At 32.5% G+C, this 23,126-nt stretch overlaps 1 protein-coding gene across 1 annotated transcript in view; it reads right to left on the bottom strand.

Moving 5' to 3' along the window:
- Positions 1 to 22,815, bottom strand: part of tnfrsfa (tumor necrosis factor receptor superfamily, member a) — a 47,248-nt gene extending 24,433 nt beyond the window's left edge. Inside the window, exon 1 of the mRNA XM_056446288.1 lies at positions 22,568 to 22,815. Coding sequence (XP_056302263.1) covers positions 22,568 to 22,597 — 30 coding nt within the window. The 5' untranslated portion in view covers positions 22,598 to 22,815. The remainder of the gene's footprint in view (positions 1 to 22,567) is intronic.
- Positions 22,816 to 23,126: the final 311 nt, after the last annotated feature.

The raw sequence follows: 23,126 nt of genomic DNA, 5'->3' as shown, positions 1-23,126 counted from the left end.
TTATTAAAGCATCTCGTAAAACATGCAACAATCTATTTAGTTTCAATTTACGTCTATGTAAAATTGATTTAGATAATGCTTAAACTGCACTAATAACTTGAGAGTATGTGATTGGCCAAGGACAGAATAGAAGTAAAGACAGCTAACCTATATTCAAGTATACAGATATCGGTTCTCCATGACTTTTCCAAAACTTTGTAGGTTTTTCTGTTTTTCCAAAACTTTTCCAGCCCTGGAAAATGCCATATTTATTTTGTGCATTGTTAAACTGGGCATTGTCTGTTAGTTTGCTTAAATGTGTTTTACGATTAATAATTAAAATGTTAATACAAAGATGCAATAAAAATTCATTTGTAAAAATCCATAAATCTTATTATTAATAAGATAAATATAACAATATACATTACAAATAACAAATAAAATACTCTGCATCACCTGCCAGAAATTCGAATATCCTACCAATATTCACGCATTTGCATTGACTTTGCAGTTTACTTAGACAAATACGTCATTTTGCTTTTGGTGTGAAGCCAGTATACAGTAGTCTTATATGGGATCACTCACAGTAGCTTTGGAGGAATTTGAAAAGAAAGGGGAAATGGAGGACAAATACAATAGTCATAGTGTAGAAAAGCCAGAAATGGTTGCAAAACTTGGTGCAGTTTTGAGTGAAAGAAGAGAGAGATTCCGGAGTCTGAACGAACACACTGAAACCATTCAGACGAGTGGACATTAAAAGTCACACTAATGAGCTACAGTTTCTCTCTCTCTCTCACACACACACACACACACACACTAAAGACTGAATTTTTCCTTCGCACATATCAGTTGTTGCAGCCCTGAAAAATTAGCTGCTTTAATGTCCGACACCTGTCTGGCTCCCTGGCACATGCAAACCCATCTGGGTCAAAGTTCGCAGATTGCCAATGACATCATCGGCCAATGACAGTGGAGCCTGTCTGACAGACGACGATGCCAAGCACTCGTTAAAAAGCAGTCAGATTTTTTCCTGACTACGTTTGTGTGTGTGTCATTGCTATGGAAACTCTAGGTCTGATCCCAGGACAGGTGGTCTTTTTTTCTTCTGAGAGGCATGGATAGAGAGACTGACTTGTGACATCACTTCCCGTGTGAGCACATTCCAGGTCTGGTGAGTCTCTGGTAGAATTCTGAGTGGCACTTGAACCAACTTGTCAGCTTTTTTGTTTTTGCTGTTGACTCATAGTGAAAGTATTAACCGAACAAGGAAGATGAAGATGTTTAACGTCACGCCTTGATGACAAAAGAAAAAAAGAGGACCCAGTGGCTTCTGGGTTGCTGACAAACGTTGTGTGATAGCTCTATTTATGATAATACCTTAGTTGTTAAATGATGTGTAAGCTGATATAATATTATGCATTGCAAACAATTAAAAAACAGCAATTAAGCTTATTAGTATGGATGGTTAGCACTGTTGCCTCACAGCAAGAAGGGTCGCGGGTTCAAGTCCTAGCTGGGTCAGTTGGCATTTTCTGTGTGGAGTCTGACATGCGCTATAGGTGAATTAAATAAGGTAAATTGACCGTAATGTATGTGTGTGAACGTGAGAGTGTATGGGTGTTTTCTAGTACTGGGCCGTGACTAGACAAGCATTCGCTGTGTAAAACATATACTGGATAAGTTGGCGGTTCATTCTGCTGTGGTGACCCCTGATAAATAGGGGACTAAGCCGAAGGAAAATGAATGAATTTTAGTACTTATTTTAATTACTTTAGTACTATTTTCACCACACACACATACACACATGCATGCATACGCGCATACACGCATACATACATATATACATATATATATATATATATACATATATATATATATATATATACACATATATATATATATATATATATATATATATATATATATATATATATATATATATATATATATATATATATATATAAATTAATTAGTTAGGTTTAATTTAGGCTACTTAATTTTTATTTATAAAAATAGGTTTATTTTAATTTATAAGGTTTAATAATTCATTAACTTATTTATTTAAATATACATCTTGTTAAAACTTCTTTATACAACTTTACAAAACTGCAAACTTAAGTTTTATTACCTTTTACAAAGTTTTTAGGAAACCCCATAAAAGCAATAAAACAGGAAATGCACATATAAAAAGTGACCTATAACAGCGTATGGCTGTAAGTATGGCTTATCATTGAGCCTTGAAAAGTTTCTAAAATTCTTATTTGATTATTATTTGGTTTAAAGAAAGCTGTAAAATGGTTTAAACTAAAAGACAGCTTAATTCTGCACTTGCGTAATGCATAAAGTTATATTTCATTATACACTACCTGACAAGTCTTATCATCGATCCCAGTTGTAAGGGCAACACACAATAACTTGACTTCTAAAAAGAGGCTAAGGTAGATTTTTCTGCTGAATCATTTGTTGAACTGCATCCAAATCATCACAAATACTGCAGAAAACCTGTTGGAACCTGCATGGACCCAAGATTCTCACAGAAATCAGTCAAGTTTGATGAAGGAAAAATCATAGTGGATAGCAACATCAACAGCCTATCAAGACATCTGTGCTGCCCATTATATTAACAACCACGGGAGAGGGCAAATTCTTCAGCAGGATAGCGCTCCTTCTCATACTTCAGCCTCCACATCAAAATTCCTGAAAGCAAAGAAGATTAAGGTGCCCCAGGATTGGCCATCCTAGTCACCAGATATGAATAGTATTGAGCATGTCTGGGGTAAGACGAAGGGGGAGGCATTGAAGATGAATCCAACAAATCTTGATGAACTCTGGGAGTCCTGCAAGAACATTTTCTTGTCATTCCAGATAACTTTATTAATAAGTTATTTGAGTCATTGCAGAGATGTATGGATGCAGTCATCCAAGCTCATGGGAGTCATACACAATATTAATTCTTTTTCCACTGCACCATGACTTTGTATTCTATACTGGACATTATTTCTGTTTAGTGGCAAGACTTTTGCCTAAGCAAAGTCAGACCTTACTGCCCTAATTAAAAAATTAAAAATCAAGGTATGATCATATTTTATTTTGGTAAAATAAACGTAATCTAAAGGCCCTTACCTTTCATTTAATCCACATCTGATACCAAATGATCAACTAGACGTCAAGTTATTATGTGTTGTTCCTAAAACTTGAAAAGGCTACAAGACTTTTGTCAGGTAGTGTAAAAGTCATATTTACTTTGCTGGCTTTCATGATATACACAAGCCCTCACACAAAAGATTTCCTCAATTTAAAAGTAGCTTAAAATACAAACCCCAGACCTGTCTGCATAATTACACGAAAAGACCGATCTTATGCTAATAAATGTAACTCGAGCACTGTTTAGAAAGCCAATCTCTTGTGGAAAAATGCTCCTGTGGACTGGTGGTCTGGCTTTTATTATCTTGCGCTGCTAAAAGTGAACTATTGTCTCCATTATCAGCGCTTCAAGACTATCCCGATAAACCGCCCGTGAACCATGACAAAAGCGCCTCAGTAGCGGAGGGACGTGGGTCAACCGGTAAAAAACGAAGATAACACCAAGACTCAAGACCAACTGGCTTCCTGTTTTCCCAAGCAATTCATTTACACAAGAGGAAACAGCAGTGAAGTCTTCAAGGTCTGTGTTTGTTCACAAGCAATCTTGCACATTGCAGTTATCATACAGAACATCCTTCACAAACAAGAAACGAGAGGGAAAGGTTGATTCGCACACACATAGACAGCGCTGGGTTTTGGCCTGTAAGAGGTGGTCAGGATGGAGACCAGAGCGGTAATCTTAACCTCTATGATGAGTGTCTTCCAAACCCACAATCACTTGCTCTGGCAGCTTAGCAGTGTGCTGTGTTCGGGCCGGAGGGGACGCCCTTTCCCTTCTGTCTGAGTGGATAATTGGGGAATATGCATGGAATGAAATAATGTAAAAATAAAAAACATGTTGCAGTTGTTAAAAAAGTATTATAAAGGAAGAAGATGCTGGCGTTTTCAAATAATATACACACCAAGTATAAAACATAAAGAAATAATAAATATAATATAATATAATATAATATAATATAATATATTATAATATAATATAATATAATATAATATAATATAATATAATATAATATAATATAATATAATGTGTAGTATAGTATGGTATAGTATAATATAATGTAGTGTAGTATAGTATAGTATAATATAATATAGTATAGTATAGTATAGTATAGTATAATATAATATAATATAATATAATATAATATAATATAATATAATATAATATAATATAATATAATATATAATATTAAATAATATAAACAATATATATTTTTAATAATGCTTTTTTTTTTATTATGTAATAATTACGGGTTTACCATATTTGATGCACCGTCACCAAATAGGGATAAAATGATTAACCGTTTTCACTATTAACCACACTTTAATTCTTAGTAAGTTAGTTAATTAATTAATAGTAAAGGCTTCTCAACACCGTGTTTCTGCACAGAACAAAACTGTTGCAACTAAACAAAGTTATGCCAACTGTGCGCTAGTTTAAAGTTCCGAGCTTGTACACCCAGGCTAACACCCATGGACACGTGATAATATCTCGTACAACCAAAATCTAGAACCTCAGCATCTCTATTACCATATTTATTGCAAAATTAAATATGCCCAAACTTTCATTTTAACAGGGATATACAAAATACATATTTTATGTCCACAATCCACAGCATCCACAATAAATATTGCATTTAAAAATCTTTTTAAAAGATTAAAAAAATTTTTTTTTTACCATTTTTATTTCTCTAAATTATTACATACTAAAAGTGTTATAGAAAAATAAATCAGCTTATAGAATCTGTATTTACTTAGTACAAATATATTTTTAATTACAAATATAAATTAGTGTAATGTACAAATAACTATAACTTTGTACATATTAATTGTAATTATAAAATTGTACTTTATATACTTTAATGCGTGATAGGACTAAAAATTGGCCATAGACGAATATTTTCTCAATTCAAATGAGTAGCGGCTTGGACCCGGAAACAGTATTCTATACGTCACCCATACATCATGTGCAGATAAAAACAAATTATCATTTAAAGTAGATATTTTTTACTTTATTGTTATTAGTAAAATTACAAACAAATATGCATGGTATTATATAAAAAATAGAAATGAGACTATTTGTCTGGTTTTTATTGTAAATATAACATTATTCAAATCATATTTTGTATTTATATATTTACAAATAATTTTTTTTTTATAATTAATTAAATTTACAGCCTTTTAATTTAACAATATTATATTGTTACTTAATGTTTTCAAGTAATGCAAGGAAAAAAGAAAAAGAAGAGAGAGAGAGAGAGAGAGAGAGAGAGAGAGAGAGGAGAGAGAGAGAGAGAGAGAGAGAGAGAGAGAGAGAGAGAGAGAGAGAGAGAGAGAGAGAGAAAGACAAACCAGAAATCTTACCCATAATTGAAAGAAAAACAAAAGATGGCTAACCCTCAAAACACAGTGGCTACTGGCTACCCAAGTGCACTGTTCCAAACGTTAAATTAGGATTACTGAAAGAACGCTGCAGAAGGAATGAATGAGTTTTGTTAGATTGGCCGGACACCAAAATAAACGTAACCAAGATCGGCCGGTCACACGAGAGCTCATGAATGAACGTTAATGCCAGTGGCGGCACACAATAAACAACCACAGAAACACACAAGCTTCCAAAGAAACCTGAATGAAAGCTCTACGTGTGTTTGGCTTCCTCTGCAGTTAAACAATCGAGTTTACAACGCACACTGCCAACTCCAAACTATTAGACAAAAACATCAAATCTGCACTGTTTAAAAGTACAACGTGTTTCCACATAAACGGCATCGATTTCTCTCTCTTATGGTTTTTAATTTGAAATTGTACAAAATTATATTGTATTTATGACATAAATAATTGATATACTGTAAATTTATTTCATTTTATCATTTAATATTAAGTGTATAATATATATAGAATTGTTTATACATATACACACAAATTTAGCATTTTTAATTGTAGATCTGTAAATGAAATACATTGTAAATCATTTGTACTGAGATCTTCATTGTCCAGATGCGACTGTTTCTACATGTTGATGTCTAACTTTCACTAAATCACTTTCTAACAACACACACATGCACACAAAAACTGGCACAATCTTGGCTAGCTGACAATGGCATCTCACAGGTTTTATTGTCCGATAAGGCCGTCAGTCGCTAGGGTTTGCTGCGGGTGTGTACGTGTTCAATTAGGACTACATCCGCACTACATGCTGTACAGTGTGTTTCATTATGCATGATAATTGGGACTGACGGACAGACAGGAGTAACAGATGATTTCTGTAAGAGCTGTCGGTTAAGAGAGGACACACCGTTCTTCATTATTTCCAGTGGTCCGGAACAGGATCCGTATGGGATCATGTGCCACAGATTAGCTGCAGATTCCAGGGTTTTACACATTGACTATTCTGAACATGAATATAGAGGATATAGAGTGATTCATAGCTGAAGTATATATATATATATATATATATATATATATATATATATATATATATATATATATATATATATATATATATATATATATATATATATATATATATATATATATATATATATATATATATATATATATATAGATAAGAGATCAGATGCAAAAACCTCTAAAGTGCCACAGATTTTTAAACATACAAGTTTTAATAACTAATTTTTTTTTGTCTTTGCCATTATGAAAGTACAATCTATTTTACTAGCTATTAGGCAAGATTCTATGATTTAGCAATTAAAAGGCTTTTAATAACTTAACTAATTTGGCTAACTAAGCAAGTATGGTTAAATAGGCAATGAATTTGACAACAGTGGATGTCTAAAGGGGGCTAATAACTATGGAGCCCCTTACGGAGCCACTAAAGTGACATGTGCAAAAAAACAATAATAATAATAATAATAATAATAATAATAATAATAATAATAATAATAATAATGAAGACTTGACGTGATAAATATGTCTATGCCAGGCATACATGAAACTGTTGTGTGCACGCGATACTATGTCATGCACATGTGATACTATGTCATGTGCATGCAATATATGTGACTTGTGCATGCGATATGCATGTTGTGCAAATGCAATACACATGTCAAGCGCACGCAATATGTATGTCTATGTTGTGCATACATGATATGTACTGATACTATATTGAGCGCATGCAATACTGTCATACGCACATGATACGGAACTTGTGTGCATGCGATATGCATGTCTATGCAGTGCAATGTGTATCCTGTGTGCACAACATAGTATCGCGTGTGAACGCAGAAGTCTTCATTATTTTTTTTTACACTTCACTTTAGGGACTCATTAAATAACAAAACATATAGTTCACTAAACAAAAACTTACCTGAAATGATTAAAATAACCCCTTGCAAACATTTACAGTTACAAGATTTTCAGCATCTTCTCCAGATTTGAACCCTTTCAAGCAGTAACATCCCATTCAGAGGACCCTCACTGATGCTCCAGAAGGAAACACAAAGCATTAAGAGCTGAAAACTTTTGGAATCTGAAGTTCAAGGTAAATTGCACTTAATTTGTGTCACGGCAATTGTGTTCTGTTATTTCCAAAGGGAAGTACAAAACTATGACATTTCAGCAAATTAAGAAAAACATGAACATCTTCATCATGTTTAAAAGTTTTCACCCCCTAGCTCTTAATTCCTCATGTTTCATACAGGGGTTATTTTAATAATTTCTGCTTTGTTTGGGAACTATATGTGAACATCTTTTATGTAAAATAGCTTATTCAGGACAGTACTAATTAAAAATAACATGCATTTTGTATGATCTCTCTTATTTTGTTGAAATTATACACATTCAATAGATTCTTCAAGGAGTAAGCAAACATTCGAGCACAACTCTATATATAGAAGGGCTGCACGACATAAAAAAATCTTATATTGCGATATTTATTTTTCTGTGATAAATATTGCGATATGAATAGTTTCACAATATAGTTGAAAAGCTATATTTGACGGTTTTCTGGGAAGTTGAACAATATTCAGGTACAGAAATTGAATAATCATAATGCAAAAAATACTTTGCTTTGGCTCATTTCTAGTCCAAATATCTAAAAATAATTCTTAGATCAAGTAAAAAATATTGTTTTTATTTAAAAGCCAAATGAAATAACACTAAATTAAGAGGTTTCCTTAAAACGAGCAAAATTATCTGCCAGTGGGGTGAGTAAAATAATCTCGTTTTCGCTTTGAAATGTAAATATTTTTTGGACTAGAAACAAAGACAAAAATTCTTTTTTTTTTTTTTTTGTTGCATAAGTTGTATAAATTTCATATAAATTTCATATAAATACAGTAATTAATTACAATTCTGTGGCTCCTTGTCAACTATAATCCAGACTTAACATTGCATTTTTTTGCAATTATTGTGGATGTGCACACTGCGATATCGATGCTGAAACGATTTATACTGCAGCCCTAATATATAGTGCCTTTTTGAAAATGTGTACTCATCTTCCATCTCTTATCTTACATATAATATTCTGTTTATGTAATTAGCAATGCAAAATAAATATTTCAAATACTGCAAATTTCCACTACAAATACATTTACTAACTGCCAGGACTCTGTGCCTTTAAGGGGGGAAAACTGAAAGCAAATCAGATGATTCAGTGCAGAAAGATTCACCTTTGTAACAAACTCGCTGGAATGAGATCACAAGAACCAAACACACACACACTCAACTCTGCAACAATCGCAAAAAAAAAAGTGCTTTCAAAACACAGCATTCTTGAGAGAGGCCACAGCTGCCCTTTATTGCAATATAAGTCTCACACACACACTCATGAACTCTACCTTAACCACAGATCATATGCCGGCACTCACACAGACACACACACATGCATCTTGGGTATGAGCGTGTGAAAATCTGTAAACGGCTCCTCTCGGGGAACACAGGAAACAGTCAGACAATGTGGAGGCTTCATTTGGAGTTCAGCTTCATGCTGGGCCACAGAGACACACACACACACACATTAATGAGAGCAAACTCAAGCAATCTCTGCAGACAACAAGCCACACAATGATTTACTAGCCATGTAATCCTTCAAATAATGCAATATTTTCTTCACGAATCTGGTAACGTCAAGTTTCACCACTATTCCAGTTGCATCACAATCCCAAACCACACACTGACCACATATTTAGGGCCCCATGTTTTCATGAATGTGGAAAACAGGGGATGGAATCGCATTATATACACTCATAAAAACGGAATGAAATGTATAGTGCAGAATGTCACAGATGACTGCGTATTTTAGATGAATAAATCTAAACTAGTGCTGTACACCAAATTTAATCGCAATATAAACTAGTGTGTGTGATTGTCTAACTGCAATACTTATATAGTTATAATGACAACTATAAAACACGTATGTGGAAAACACAGAGTAAAACTGGATGTAAAAAGTAAATAAATAAATCCAAGGTATTTCATAAGACCCTGCATATTGTGAAGCCTCCAGCCAAGCAAGTGTCCCGTGGAGGTGACGGAGTTTCAGCTGAGAGATCAGGCGGGCGGCCTGCTGTCCTGAGTGAGCGTGGGAGGATATTATTAGCCAGAGAAAGCCACGACAGCACAGCCTTCCACATTTCACATTTCCTGTGGCTTTTCTGTCTCCTGTTAATAAAGAGCACAGTGAACGGCAGGCAGACAGGACTGTGCTAATCTCTTTCCTTTAGAAAGCGGAAGAGGGGACGAGAGAGACAGACAGAGACAATGACAGCAAAAAAAAAAAAAAAGAAAAAAAAAGGATTTAAAACTTATAGTGCCCTTCCTGTGTAAACCACATCTGCAAATCAGCACGATACCCGACGTACAACCTGTTGTGTGGTTAAAGAGTAGGTGTCTGTGATATTTAGCATCTACTATAATGACGTGATTGTTGGTTTTGTGATGTATGAGTTGACATTAGAGAGTATGTGACTCAATTTGCATAAAAAAAATAAACAAACAAAAAGCATGTTGAATAGAGCCTTTTAGTGTGTCGACATCACAATTATGTCTCAGCGTTGGCTGGAGGACGAAGAGCAAACTGAAGGTGGCCAATATAAATCAACACAAATTTGGGTACCTAAAAGGTCATCTTGTTCCTTTGTTGGGTGACAAAACAAAAAAACTAAATATTAATTAAAGTTTTATTGAGTATTGTCTTTTGTTATTACAGATTATGGATTAGTTGCGTAGATAAAATTTGACAATTTACAAGATTTACCATTAGGGCTGGGCGATTAATCAAAATGTAACTGAAATTGACATTCAGAACTTATAATCGATCTAATTTTTCAAGGTCAATTTTTTTTTATTAATTTCCCTACCGCATAAAGAGTCACGTGACATCTGTTCTCTGGTCTGATCTCTTAGCTGGCAGCTAGCTCTCTGCAACTCACATGAGATGGCCAGAGATGGCTTGAGATGGCAATTTTCATTCAGAGAGTTTATTTTAGGCAATGTGTGTTTTTATTTCAGTTGTTCAACATTGATGTTCAATAAATCACAGATATTAGATTATGTTTCCTTTAATATTTTTAAAATCAAGATGCAGCCTTAATTCAGAAATCGCTCACTTGTAATATGTGAGCATATTTACTGAATAGAACTTGTCAGTGAACTATGAGGGTTCATTCATTAATCGTTATCGAGTCAAAATGTTCAATTAATCAAGATCATGATTTTAGGCCAAATCACCCACTTCTATTTACAAAGTTTACTACCTGAAAAGGGTATGCAGCTGCTGGAATGGCACTTTAATTTAAACTAAGAAAGCAAAAAATATCTGTGTATGGGTGCAAGCTGAAATTTTACGCATTTTACTTAAAGCTATGCACATGCCACTCGTAGATCATGTGACAGTAAAAAAAAAAAAAAAAAAAAAAACCTTCAAAGTAGTTTGCTCCGATTCCATTCATATGAAATAAAACCATCCATTCCGATGCCCCTTGTTTTCAAAACAAATGAGCCATTTTGGCCAAAAAATTGGACATTTAATCAAAGGTGATTTTCAAGCTGATTTTATCAGTAGAGGCAGTCCTAATAAATCTCCCACATGTGATTCGAGATGGAGCAACATTTACTACTAGTCGTAGTTCACTGAAAAGCCACGAAAAATTCCATTCAAAATGAAATCAAAGTTAATATAATCGGACAATGATCAAATTGAGGTAATCGTTCTCTGATAACAACATTGTTTCTCAGTGAACTGTAGCTCTGTGGTAAATGCTCTAAATCTGAAAGCACATGAACATACCACATACTATTAAATATTTTTACTCTAAATTCACTTCATAACTTCAGTCGGGTGTTCGAAGTCTTGTTGAATTAAAGCAATTGGATCTTCTTGGTGGGTATTGAAGGTTTCAGCTTGACGGCGCCCTTTAGCCTTTGGAGAAGATTTCACAGAACCGTGTTTCCCTGACAAGATGGGCATAATTAAAATTACAGCTTTACTTAAACACATTCGCAATTTCATTTCGATGAATCGCCCAGCCCTAGATTAAATTAATCACTCGTTAAGACAATAAATTGCTGCCACCTACTGGCAGTTTCAGCATCATATTCATTTACCCATGACAAGTAGGCATGGAACGATAACAGTTTTCAAGGTTTACTGCGGTTTGGAAAAGTCAAGGTTTTAAAACTGCCAAAAATTTTTGTTATACCATTCCTTCGGTACGTTTCTTTTTTTAAATGATTTTTACAACTATTTTATTTAGTTTTTTAGAGAACAGTATCTCCAGCTGAAAAGGACCCTCCACATAAAAATAATTTAAATGTTTCTTAAAATAAAATATATTGTGTTCAATGGGGAAATTTTTTTGTTGTTTTTTTACCCAGACATTTAAAACAACATATTTTAGAGCGGTAATTAAAATACTGTGATTCACAATACCAATATTTTTATCCAAGGTTATCATACCATCAGAAACTTATACTGGCCCATGCCTATAATGACAAGTCTAAAGCAGCCACTACTACACTAATCAGCAAAATGTAATTTTGTTTTACCCCAAAAATATTGCCACTTTAGTCCACATCATACAACCAACAAGTTGTCTGGGATCTTTTAAGTCCACAAGGAAAGAATACACAATTAGTTCATCTCCCTTAAATAGACTAAGATCATAACATTCTTATTTTCTTCTCAAACAAACAGTAGCATACCCCAGATTGCATACTTCATGTCTTGCATTACTGGTTTGGGCAAACAGACACAACTAATTTGATAAAGCCATACTCGATTTACCTAAACTGTGACTTTCCTTTTTTGAAGAGCAGCAAAACTTTGTTAGGCGGGACAAATGTGATAAAAGCCACAGATCGAGTCTGAAAAAAAGCGTGAATCCCAACAACAGCCAGAGTAAAATGCCCTCCTACCCCTCCTTGCCAAATTTAATTACCATTAAATATTTCCATTTCTTCACTCAACTCACCATGGAAACTTCAGGAGGTAAACAGCCTCACTATGCGTCACAGATCAAAGTCTCATCCAATGAAAAGCTTTAGAGTCTGGATGACTCACTGTCTCTTTTCTTTCTCGCACCTTTGATTATGAAAAACGAGTCAAACGGGTTTATTGTTATAATCACTCTCTTCTCATCAAGTTAATCTTTAAACTAATGCATCATTAAAAGTGCGTCATTTATGTCAGAATTCTTACAAACAACCTTTGCACAAACAACTGAGATCAAATCAGAATCAATGGGGGTAAGATGGCATTTTAAAGCTGAAAAAAATGTATTCCCATGACTTTAGGCCAAGGCACACTGAGCTGCTTCACTCATTAGCTATAGCCTCAGTTCAGCGAGCGCACATCAGACGGAGGCTTTGTGCCGAATGCCTTTCCCATCACTCACACAAGCAGGAGGTTCAGTGGCGGCTGCTGTTTTTTAAAGCTGAATGCATTCTTTGACCTATTCAAGGTTAACATTAATTCAGGCATCTGCAAATGTCAGGCCAAAGTAATTCAAGAGCTGTAAAAGGCATTCAATTACGCAGGATGCATGAAATAAAATAAAATGTTTAATAAAAAATTAATTTAAATGCAGGAAAGTCTTAAATCAGTATGCAAACACTATACAGTTGAAGTCAGAATTATTAGCCCCCCTGATTTATTAGGCCCGTTTATTTTTTCCCCATTTCTGTTTAGCAGAGAGAAGGTTTTTTCAACACATTTCTTAACATAATAGTTTTAATGACTCATTTCTAATAACGGATTTATTTTATCTTTGCCTTGATTTGATCTTTTCAAGACACTTCTATTCAACTTAAAATGACATTTAAAGGCTTAACTAAGTTAATTAGGTTAAATAGGCAGGTTAGGGTAATTAGGCAAGTTATTGTATAACGATGAATTGTTCTGTAGAAAAAAAATATAGCTAAAAGGGGCTAATAATTTTGACCTTAAAATTTTTTTAATAATTTTAACTTTTGTTCTAGCTGAAATAAAACAAATAAGACTTTCTATAAAATAATAAATATTATCAGACATACTGTGAAAATTTCCTTGCTCTGTTAAACATCATTTGGGAAATATTAAAAAAAAAAAAAAAAAAAAAAATTTAAAGGGGGGCTAATAATTCTGACTTCAACTGTACGTCTCTCAATTATTATAAGCTAAAAATATATTGTAGTCAACATATGAAGTGGATCAATCAATCAAAATTTGTCCAAAGACAAATGGTTGTTGTTCAATAGTTTAAGAACATGAAAAGTGATGATTCACTTTAAATGTTGAATTAAATTGTATTTATATTATGTAATTTATATTATATCAATGTATATAGTCTATAATATACATAGATATATAAAAAAAAATTATTTGAATGCAAACTAATTGAAAAAATGTCAAATATAATAAAAAGTAAAAAAAAAAATTGGATGATAATAATAATAATAATAATAATAATAATAATAATAATAATAATAACAAAAACGCAGTCAGAGGATTAGGCGAGCTAAACTTGCAAAATAATTAAAATGTTTAAAAATAATAATAAAATAATAAAACTTGATGTATGCTAAAATTATTTGAATTACATTATAATTATTATTATTATTATTACTACTACTACTAGTAGTATGTGAAATACATTTATTATTATTATTATTATTATCATTACTCATATATAGAAGAGTGTCTATATATGGTTGAAATTAGAATTATAAATTTATTTCTTTTTTTAAATATTTTCCAAATGGTGTTTAACAGCGCAAGGAAATTTTTACAGTATGTCTGATAATATTTTTTCTTCTGGAAAAAGTCTTACTTGTTTAATTTAGGCTAGAATAAAAGCAGCTTTTATTTTTTTTTAAAACCATTTTAATGTCAAAATTATTAGCCGCTTTAAGATGTTGCTTTTAATTTTTTCGATAGTCTACAGAACAAACCATCGTTATACAATAACTTATCTAATTACCCTAACCTGACTAGTTAATATAATTAACCTAGTTAAACCTTTAAATGTCACTGGAGCTGTATAGAAGTGTCTTGAAAAATATCTAGTAAAATATTATGTACTGTCATCATGGCAAGGATAAAATAAATCAGTTATTAGAAATGAGTTATTAAAACGAGTGTATAATGCAAGGTGTATGCCAGTTAGTAAAATAAATAAAAATTGCACAAAACTAAACTAAATAAAAGAAAATGCTATCCAGTCCCTTGACAGCAAGTTATTAAGTTCTTGTTCTATTTATAGCTCCTCAAAAAAAAATGCTCTTTGCTCTCTGACATCAAACACCAAGATAAGCATTTTACAGCAGTGCTCCCATCCACGCTCCCGTGCACATGGAAAACATCAGTAAGGCGTGACCAAACTACAAACTGACACCATTATCCATGAGCTTCTGCGAGACACAACACCCTCATCTAATTTCCTGCATTTAAGCACACACCCTAATTCAAGAGGGTTTGCTGGGACACCCAATCTGTGATTCACCTGTGGATTCATGGATGGAGAAAACAGAAGAAGAAAAGAGAGAGTGGGTATTGTTTTCAAGGAGAAGGATCGCTAGTAACTCTTCAGTTTTAAGTCAAACTGATGGGTCATTATTGTTTGAGGACACTGGATAGGGCCACACACACACATAGAAACGCACACTATTAGTGTTTTTAACTAGAGTCAATGGAGGTTGAATAGAAGAGGAGCTGAATAGCAGGCGTATTGTAATATATGTAACACATCTCTGGTTCGCTCGTCTCTGGTTCAGGTGTGGCTATACTTTACTAAATAAATGAATCACTCGCAGACGCCTCACCTTTCCAGGCAAGAGCAAAATGGCAAGGATAATAATCTAACCACAAACCCGTACATCATTTTCCTGACTGTGGATAATATTATGCTTTATTTTCCAATTTTTAATTTTTTTAATCCAAGGTATGTCACAAAGGAGGAGAAGCTTAAACTGTTGCTTATATGATGTTATAATTCATTAAAAAAAGACTAGGAATGCACAACGTAATGGTGGTCGTATTAGTGACCATAAATAAATGCTTACATTTGTGCTTATTTGCCATTTTAAATTAATATATGCAAACAATCCCTATTATTTACAGTATATTTATACTACAGTTTATTACTATTTATACTATAGTCTCCCTAGTCAATATAAGCCACAAAAACTACATTAAAAAAATAATAATAATAACCCAATGGTGAAGTAAATATAATATAATATAATATAATATAATATAATATAATATAATATAATATAATATAATATAATATAATATAATATAATAGAGCAATTCCATGCAAATGTCTTTTTCAAAAGTTTTCACCAAAATACCAAAACCGTTTCTACGTTTTTTTTTAACTCTTAAATAATTTTTGATTACATATTTTTTTTCACTATATTTTATTAAATCCCTATTATGTATACTAGTAGTCTCCCTAGTCAAAATAAGCCAAAAAACTGCATTAAAACTATAATAATAACCCAATGGTAAAGTAATTATAATATAATATAATATAATATAATATAATATAATATAATATAAAATAAATAATTGTGTGTGCTTTAAATATATTATATTTAACTCTTTAACAATTGTTGATTACATATTTTCTATTTATTATATAGACCATTGGTCTCAAACTCAATTCCTGGAGGGCCACAGCTCTGCATAGTTTAGCTCCATCCACCTCCAACTCACACCTGCTTAATAGTCTAGTAATACTCTAGTAGTCTTGAACACCTTGATTAGTTGGATCAGCCGTGTTTGATTAGGGTTGGAGCAAAGCTGTGCAGAGCTGCGGCCCTCCAGGAATCCAGTTTGAGACCTATGATATAGATTAATACTATTACTTTTAAAATAAATACATACATAAAATTAAATAGAAATATGGAATATACAAGCATATTTTTATCTGCATGTATATCATTTTGAAATAAGTAGGTAACACTTCATACTACTATAACTATGCAAAAAAAAGGTGTAAATCTTTTTTTTATATAAGCCAAAAATAAATGAAACATCCAAGAAAAAAAGACTGAATGGAAACTTTCCTAAAGCACTTCATGTCAACTACTCAATCAACCAAACAACATCCTTAAATAACAGCCGCAAAGCTTGAGAACAAGATAAATGTGCTTCTCATCTGAGTATAAACACTTCTAGACCTTTGTTTATTGTGGGCCAATCTACAGCATAGACTAAAAAACAGATATGGCACGATTTCAACCACTGCACTCCCACACGTCCGCGTCGCTCTGATTGCTTTGATAATGAGTGTTGCATTTAATTGCATCACGCAAACTTCTCTCTTCCTGTCTCCTCGTAAATGTGGATTCTATAAACATCTGATGGTGGAAAGTGGCTTTAAAAGGCTTCTAACGAGCAGCGGGATGTCGACTGCGATCTGGAGTCTTTCTTGTGGATCCCGAGGTATGTAGCACATGTCCTGTTTGGATTTCAGGGCCGCTCGGAGAGATACCGTGCACACTTCCTGTCCATGCCCACACCCTGGAGAGCACACACTGATAGCATCGAATGGTACAAAAAAAAGAGAGAAATCCAGAGGGACAGACAAATCACTGCAGGGACTAAAGGTCCTTGGACTCCACAAAGAGTGCAAAATTCTCATCTAAAAAGCATTGAACGTTAAAAACTGTTTACATCAGACATGCCCAAAGTAGGGCCCGATAGCCAAAGTGGCCCATGGTAACTTTTCATTTGGCCCACCATCCCATCTGAGAAGAATTAGAATGAAGGTTGCAGCAAATGCCTTTAACAGAGATCGTAATTTCTAATTTAACGTAACCTTTTGTTTGTTTGTTTGTTTGTTTAATTGTTGATCTACAAAAAAGTCAACTGAAACGAAATGTTTCAATTAAATTTTGTGCATGAATCAGATTTTTAAAAATGTAAACTGTCACTCAAAGATGGAGGACAATACACAAGACATCAAGGAGCAAATCAAGGCAAAGGCAGGTTCAGCTTGACTTGTGTATTTAGCATTGAACACCATTGTATTATAATAGTGTTTGATTATGTTTTTATTGTAAGTTCATTATAAAATGTAAAAAAAAAACAATTATTAATACGATTGAAGTATTTTTTTCCAATATTAATAAATTAGGAATTTACTATGGCAGCTTTAATTTAGTTTGGTATATTTACCTTTGGCCCAGCCCCCTCAAACTAATTTTTTTGGCCCTTCATAAGAAAAAGTTTGGTACCCCCAGTTTACACACTACCTTCAGAACTTTTCATCTGGTGTATAATTTTTTTTGCATCAGTAGCAAGCACTACTTGCTGAGATATATATTGCGAAATAAATAGAATTTCACCAGATGATTTGAATAGCTCTATTTGGAAAGATTTTATTAAACTAGATCAAGTCTTTTTCTTCGTAGTGCGTTAGTGAAATTAAAAAAAAAGTATTAAAACGGTTTTCAAATACAAAACTGTAACAATTAAACGTAAAATAACAGTCATCTCTGTACAAATAATTGAATTCATTAGCATAAAAATTATATTTAATGACATCTTTATCTTTTAATATTCAATAAATAATCTAATCCTGCGATGTTTTAAACGACTATTGTGGATTAACACATATCGATATACATGCTCAAATGATAATATTGTTCAGCCCTACAATATATGCAATGAAGACTATGCTGTGTTATGTTGATTTACAGGTTACTATTTCATTTATCTACCTGAATGCTTTTACACTCCCCAGAAAAGCATAAAGAACTGTTTATTTAATTAGCACATTTTCTTGATTGTATTCATCTATGCTTGTAATCTGTTTATTGTATTTTATGTAGACAAATTCCCTTCAAAATCCACCCAATCAATCTAATTATAAGTTAATATAGCCATTATAAGTACCTGGTTAAAATATATTCAAATTGCAATATATATATTGCAAAAAAAACTAAAAATCACAATGTCAGTTTTTACTCATTTTATGGCAGCACTTATTCAGAGCCACCATACAAGTCAATGGTAATTTCCAAATCGTTTTAATGCCTACTGAGCAACTTTCCAACAACACTGTTTGATGTGTGTCCATGTCCATAACTTACACATACTGCTAGCTTAGGATCAATTAGTCATTTGGTTTTTAATAAATATCTAGTTAATCATCAAACTGATCCACATTCTCAAATAGCAAACTATAAATGGCATAGGATAATCCTTCATTTTCCTTCAAAAAATAATGTCTGCAAAACTGTTGCAAACAATTTAATTGGGTTGAATTTAAACAAACAAATTAAATTGAGTAATGTTTAACTTAATTCGTTTGATTAAATTCAGCCCAAATAAATTGTTTACAACCCCTTAACCTAAAAATTAATTTAATTTTCCCCTAATTTAGTAAATCCAAGGAATCATCTTTGAATCATTTTTTTCAGTGTACACATTCTCAGTATGAGATGGACCCAATATGTCCTCCTTTCCTTGCCATTTTAAAAAAAGACAGGACAGATCTTCAAAATCATCCCAATAAGAGTAAAATTTTTTTACAAATAAAGCGATTTTAGTCATCTGGTGAAATTGTAATTATATATATATATATATATATATATATATATATATATATATATATATATATATATATATATATATATATATATATATATATATATATATATATATATATATATATATATATATATATATATATATATATATATATATATATATATATATATTAGATGGACCCAATATCTCCTCATTTATTTCCTATATTAAGTATAGGGATTGTTGAAGACTTTAGTTCCTTTAAATAATTAATATGCTTCAGTCTCAGTTACGTTTCTGCGTCTGACTAATTTTTAGCATGACAAGCAAAAATTTCTGACTCAGTGTGCTCAAATATTTTTTTTAATTACACATCTGTTAAGAATCCCGAGAAATCCCAAGAACATGCAAGCGCTTATTCATTGTATGCAAAGCGCTTGTGACTGTGGGTGGAAAGAGCACACAAAAGATCTGATTCCTGTCACTGGCATCTGCGTTGACAGGAAGTTTACAGTGGGAGCCGTACGCCTCCGTCCACCCCCTCCCTCATCCGCTCTCACTTGCCTAGGAATGCGCGAGCTATGCCGACTGGCAAGGATGAGCTATCTTCATCTAGCAACCGGCCACCAGAGCAGACTCGTAACTTAGCAAAGTTTATAGCTTGAATAAACAGTCGTGTTGCAAACAATCTCAGCCCTGTCATTTCAATAAACAAATTCAGGCTTCAAAGTCACCTGGGGTTTATGGGAAAGAGGGGTTGTTAAGAGAGCAAATCAGACCACTAGTTAGGAGGACCATTAGATTGTGATTGATTGTGAATAAACTTTTACATCTGTCCACATTATTAATAGGCATGGGTGTCATTAGTAATAACTCTCTGATATTATGATTTGGAAAAACAGTAAGGGGCATCAGTTTAATGTCCAGGATTGCTGGTTTGTGTTGCATCCATTATCAAATCATTAATTATCTAAAATAGATTAGCAAATCATCTAACTCAACTGGTACATAGCTAAATATAATATAATGAAATTTTATCTATAAGAGCCTTTAAAATGTCATATTCTCCAGATATTTTGCACAATATACCACAAATAAAAATGGATTTTTTATTTAATTATTTATTTTTTTTTAGGTAACTGGTTGCAAACTATTTATATGGGCTGAACTTAAACAAACTAATTACATTTAGTAATGTTCAACTTCATTTGTTTTAATTTAGCCCATATAAATTGTTTGCAACCACTTACCTTAAAAATATACTGTATATATATAAATCTAATAAATAATTTTTTTCTGTGTATTTGGCGGGAAAAAAGAACCCTCTTACAGTAACGAAAACCCTTTGCCCACATTGACTCATTAGTGTGTACATCTGAGACAGAATCACTGACACATTGTATATTAGTCATTACATTCAGTCATTAAATGGTTCTAATACCACTTTATCATTTGAAGAACCATATCTGGTAACTTCGCTCACTTTGATTTATACCACAACCATTATCTTAATCATGTCTCAATCACAAAAGATCAGAAATCTTGTAATAAATAGCACTCTGGGGTGGAAATTTTCAGTTAGTGTCCTACATTCAACAGCTATATTGTGTCATTTTAACAGACTGGCAATGATCTTGAAAGTCACTGCTTTAGAAAAACAGTGCTGTTTTAAGTTAAAGATATACAGTATGAGTCGAGCATGGCTCTGGACTCCAGGGAAAGTTTTAAAGGTGAGTCTCGCCATTCAGGCAGTGAAGCGTTTTTATAGTGCCACTTTTGGCAGCGCAGAGCTGGAAAAACCAACAGAAGGGCAGTGAATGGCTCTTTCAATGTGGGATAGACTTAACACTGGCTCTACTCTTAGAAAACTTGCACAAGACCAGGTTCATAAGAGAAGAGAAGACTGAGAACTAGCTGAGATAGTCTGAGAATCGCTTCTGCTGGTATTTTCTCTTTTCTAATAATTAACTATTTGGTGAACCGTGCACATTTAAACAAAATTATTTATTAATATGATAGAACCCCAAATAGTAAAAGAAAATATATTTTCCATATTGCAAAGAATACATATACATATTTTTTTAATTATTAAATTATTATTTTATTAACACATTTACAATATTTAATAGTTGTAAACAAATAACCAAATTTATATAAATAAAACACTACCACTATTAATAATAATATTATTGTTTTGTCATTATTTCATAAATAATTCACTATAAATATTTTATAAATTAATTATTTTATAAAAAAAATTTAAACTAATTGTATTTAAAAATAAATTATTTTAATTTGATTATTATTATTAGTATTATTATTATTATTATTATTATTATTATTATTATATGATATTTTATTGATGTAGCCTTTATTGATGTTACTAAATAGTCAAAAAAAAAAAAAAAAAAAAAAAATCTAAATAAAATATTGCCTACAGTACTATTACAATAATTGATTTATAATGTAGCTTAACCACTTAATATTTCAAGTAAAAAAAAATTGTCACAAAAAAAATAAAAAAATAATTATATATATATATATATATATATATATATATATATATATATATATATATATATATATATATATATATATATATAGCATTTTCTTTGTAGTAGCAATGACTATTTAACAATTGTCACAAATATTATATTATTATTATTATAGTTATATTATTACTACTGTTTATCATAAAAAATATTAAAATAATTAAAATCATGACCATAAGACATTGTGCCAAAAATTACCAAGACAGCACTTTTTGACATCTTAGGTGAAATCAATGCCCAAAATCAATGCCTAAGCAGGCAGGTAGGTAGGTAGGTTAAGACAGCCTGTTTGTTACTTCTACTTTTAAAACCACACATGACTTTCATTACAAACTCAACAAGTGTTGACAAGCGTTAACAAAGATGTTCAGACATTAGCCTTGTAATTTAAGCAGAATATGAAAACATAGCGCTTTTCAAATATTCATATAGGTATATCGATAGAAGTGTGAATCACAACAATAACATATCAGCACTTAATATATACTGAAGTACAGTGTGACAATGTACATTATCAGTGATCTATCTATCCATCTATCTATCTATCTATCTATCTATCTATCTATCTATCTATCTATCTATCTATCTATCTATCTATCTATCTATCTATCTATCATCAAAGGTTTTCACATATAAAGCAAAAAAAAAGTTAAATCAAGTGAAATTATATTCAAGAAAACCAAAACACAGCATAAAACCGACTGAAAAGTTTTACTACTAGTTGTATAGTCGTCGACACGGACTTTCTTAACAGCATTCAAGGCGACACGAGCGATAACACCAGGAATACACATTCACATTTGCGACAAAGTAGCCTACAGAATAGTGTTGACCAACAATACATTCCAATAGACATACATTAAAAACTAGACACTGCTCAACAGTTATCGCGAACAAAACGGGAAAGATTCCCTACCATGGCTTTCATAGCTGCGGATTTGCCCATCCTACGATGGCGTGTTTTCCGAGTTTTCCTCCGACCACTTGTAGCTTCCTTAATCTCCAGGAACAACGTTTTCAAACCAAAGTGTAAAAAACCGTCTCGACGGAAAGCAAAGTATATCCAACGTTTGGTGGCCTGTCAGAAGCGAACCATTTTCGGCTGCTTTCCCATGAAACGCGGCTGCTGTAATGCGACTCTACTCTCTGATCTTATTGTCAAGATGAAAAGTTAGACAGGCACACATACGTCAGCGGGACGTCATCTCACTGGCCAATCAGAGTGAACTGGTGAAAACAAGTGAAAACTGAGATTTATAGGTTACTGTATTACCTACTACTGCTATTCCTAGACCTTTATGTTATGAAGTTATGATAGAATTGGGAAAACAGATTACCATGTCATAAATTTTAAAATTAGTTTAAAGAAGACGTTCACTGGTCTATCTGTGCAATGATAGTTTAGATATCAAAACAACAAACATTTTGTCAGATATTTAAAACAGTTGATCACATAGACATTCACTGGTCTATTT

The sequence above is a fragment of the Danio aesculapii genome, chromosome 21 (genome assembly GCF_903798145.1).
Source record: "Danio aesculapii chromosome 21, fDanAes4.1, whole genome shotgun sequence".
NCBI classification, from domain to species: domain Eukaryota; kingdom Metazoa; phylum Chordata; class Actinopteri; order Cypriniformes; family Danionidae; genus Danio; species Danio aesculapii.
The sequence above is the reverse complement of the archived record's forward strand: the minus strand, read 5'-3'. Positions and strand labels throughout refer to the sequence as shown.